The sequence below is a fragment of the Austrofundulus limnaeus genome, unplaced genomic scaffold (assembly GCF_001266775.1).
Source record: "Austrofundulus limnaeus strain Quisiro unplaced genomic scaffold, Austrofundulus_limnaeus-1.0 Scaffold123, whole genome shotgun sequence".
NCBI lineage: Eukaryota > Metazoa > Chordata > Actinopteri > Cyprinodontiformes > Rivulidae > Austrofundulus > Austrofundulus limnaeus.
In genome coordinates this window covers 296,951-299,381 of record NW_013952525.1, presented here as the reverse complement: position 1 = coordinate 299,381, position 2,431 = coordinate 296,951, and the positions used below count along the sequence as shown (strand labels likewise).

The 2,431-nt window shown below is 38.2% G+C and overlaps 1 protein-coding gene across 3 annotated transcripts in view; it reads left to right on the top strand.

Annotated features, from left to right (window-relative positions):
- The window catches only part of rasgrf2a (Ras protein-specific guanine nucleotide-releasing factor 2a), a gene marked incomplete at its 5' end in the record, with an annotated part of 54,347 nt that overhangs the window by 5,025 nt on the left and 46,891 nt on the right, over positions 1-2,431 (top strand). For all 3 annotated transcript variants that reach the window (XM_014015103.1, XM_014015104.1, XM_014015102.1), the window contains 1 exon segment: positions 1,211-1,300. In XM_014015103.1, the coding sequence (XP_013870557.1) occupies positions 1,211-1,300 (90 nt within the window).

The window sequence follows — 2,431 nt, the reverse complement described above, 5'->3', positions numbered from 1 at the left end:
CGTGCGTGCGTGCGTGCGTGCGTGCGTGCGTGCGTGCGTGGGGTTGTTTCTGGTGATATTTGGGGGTAATTTTAAGACAAAACGCCTACCTTTGGGGACAACTGGTATATTTGGGGACAAAAGTCGAGTCCCCATTTGGTTTAAATGCCATTGGTGGGTTGGGGGTTGGGTTTAGGACCAAGGTGTGAATTGAGTTTAGGTTAGTTTTAGGGTCAGGTAGGTACCTGTGAGGTTAGCCTTAGGGTTTGTAGTCAGGGTTAGGCTGTAGAAATGTAATGGAAGTCAATGGAATGTCCCCAAATGGATAGCTGTGCAAACTTTTGTGTGTGTATGTGTGTACACTTGTTTCTGCTACAGAGTGAGAACCATGTTAGGTTTTTAACCAAGTGAGGTCATTTTTGGGAAGTGAGGACATTTTCCTGATCCTTACTTTATTTACAGCTCTACTAGTTAGATTTAGAGGTATGGAGTGAATTAAGTTTTGGTTCAGGTTAGGGTTAGGAATAGACTAGTAATGGTTAGTTTTAGGGAAAATGTCTCTGTGTGTGTACATATACACATTTTTGCTACCTGAAGGGGATGATTTTTGACCATTTTCCTGGTACATACAGCCTGGTGAGGACCCACTGCTCCTAATCAGAATCAGAATCAGCTTTATTGGCCAAGTATGTTGACACACACAATGAATTTGCTTCCAGCAGACGTTGTCTCTCCAATACACATATATACAATATACACTATACACAGTGGTGGAAGCACAATAGCAAAAGATATAAATGGGGACATACTGTATAATGGGGGACATATAATGGGGACAAAAGCCCGGTCCCTTTTGGGGGAAATGTCAATGGTGGGTCGGGGACTCATTTTAGGACTAAGGTGTGAATTGAGTTTAGGTTAAGTTTAGGGTCAGGTATGTACCTGTGAGGTTAGGTTTAGAGTAAGGGGTCTGAGTTAGGTTATAGAAATGATCGGTAAATAATTGGAAGTCAATGAAAAGTCCACAAGAAGATAGAACAAATTTATGTGTGTCAGTCAAGAAACTGCCCAACTAAATGGACTTAAGTTGTCTGAATCCCGTCCCAGGACCCGTTATGTCTCAGTCATGCTCTAGATGTTTGTTTTTCTGAACATCCTAAATGGTTTCATTATTATTTTTTTCATCCTCTGTGCTTGAGTATTTACATCAAGACCGTTGTTGTTGTTAAAGATTGTAGTGTTGAACAAAACCAAAGAGAGAATGCTGCCTTACCAGAACAACCAAGAGGAGGAGGACCCGGATATTAAAAAGATCAAAAAGGTAAATGATCACTCAGTAATATTTATGTAAATCAGCACAGTTACTTGCAAAGCTTTTAAGACCCTTGATAATCTTTATTTTCTGTTGCCTTACAACATGGAATTTAATTGAATTTTTAATTCGATTTGTAATAAATTTACCAAAAATACTTGATTAATATATTTCAATGGGGAAAAGCACTTGTTCAAATTTTAATGAGCATAAATATAAATTTTAATCGATTTGAAACCACAGATATTACCGTCGAGGGCATGGGAGAGTCGTAGGCCTCCTTGGATAATGGCAGGGGAAACACTGCTCAGAGTCTTGATGGAGTTGTGCACTCTCCAAGTGCTTCTAGTTAGATAATGAAAAGAACATGGCACCAATTTCAAGAAAGTGAATGTTGTCAACCAGAACCCATAAATTGGGCAAGCAGGGCATTACTCAGAAGTAACCAAGAGACCAAAGACAACCCTGATGGAACTGGACAGCTTTTTTGCAGAAATGGTAGCTTTGTTGAGAAATGAGCAGGAAAGCGACTTAACTAATGGTAAAAATGAGGCAGATTGTCTGTAGTTTCTTCACCAGTATCTCCTTCATCTTTCATGCAAAAGAAGCTACTGGAGTCAGATGAGACTAAAATCTTCTAGGACAGCACCATGTCTGAGGCAAGTCTGCCACTTCTCATCATTTTGAGACCACACTGAAAAAAAAACTTGTAAGATGTACTTCAAAAAATCCTCTAACATATTTGCAATAACGTTTGTTAAGTACATTTAAATGCTACAAATTCATGTAATGTTTACCGTCATCGTTATCTAGTAAAAGTTATTAAGAATATAGTTAAAGATTTGTGAATAAATCAGGTACATTTTACTTAATTTGCTCAATTAAATCTTGTAACATATACTTGATCAAGAAAGAAACCAGACAACTTATGTTTTATTTCGACCATGTCTTGTCCTCTCCTTGAAAAGTGAAGCAAGGGAATGAGGAGCAGCAGCCTTTGTGTGCATGCACCCTCAGTTTTAGCCCAGAAGAGTAGAAGTTACTTAATATATTCATGTTTATGTGCTGTCCAGAAAAAGCACTTAAATATTACTGGTAAAATACTGTATTAACATTTACATTTTTTGTACAGTAATATTG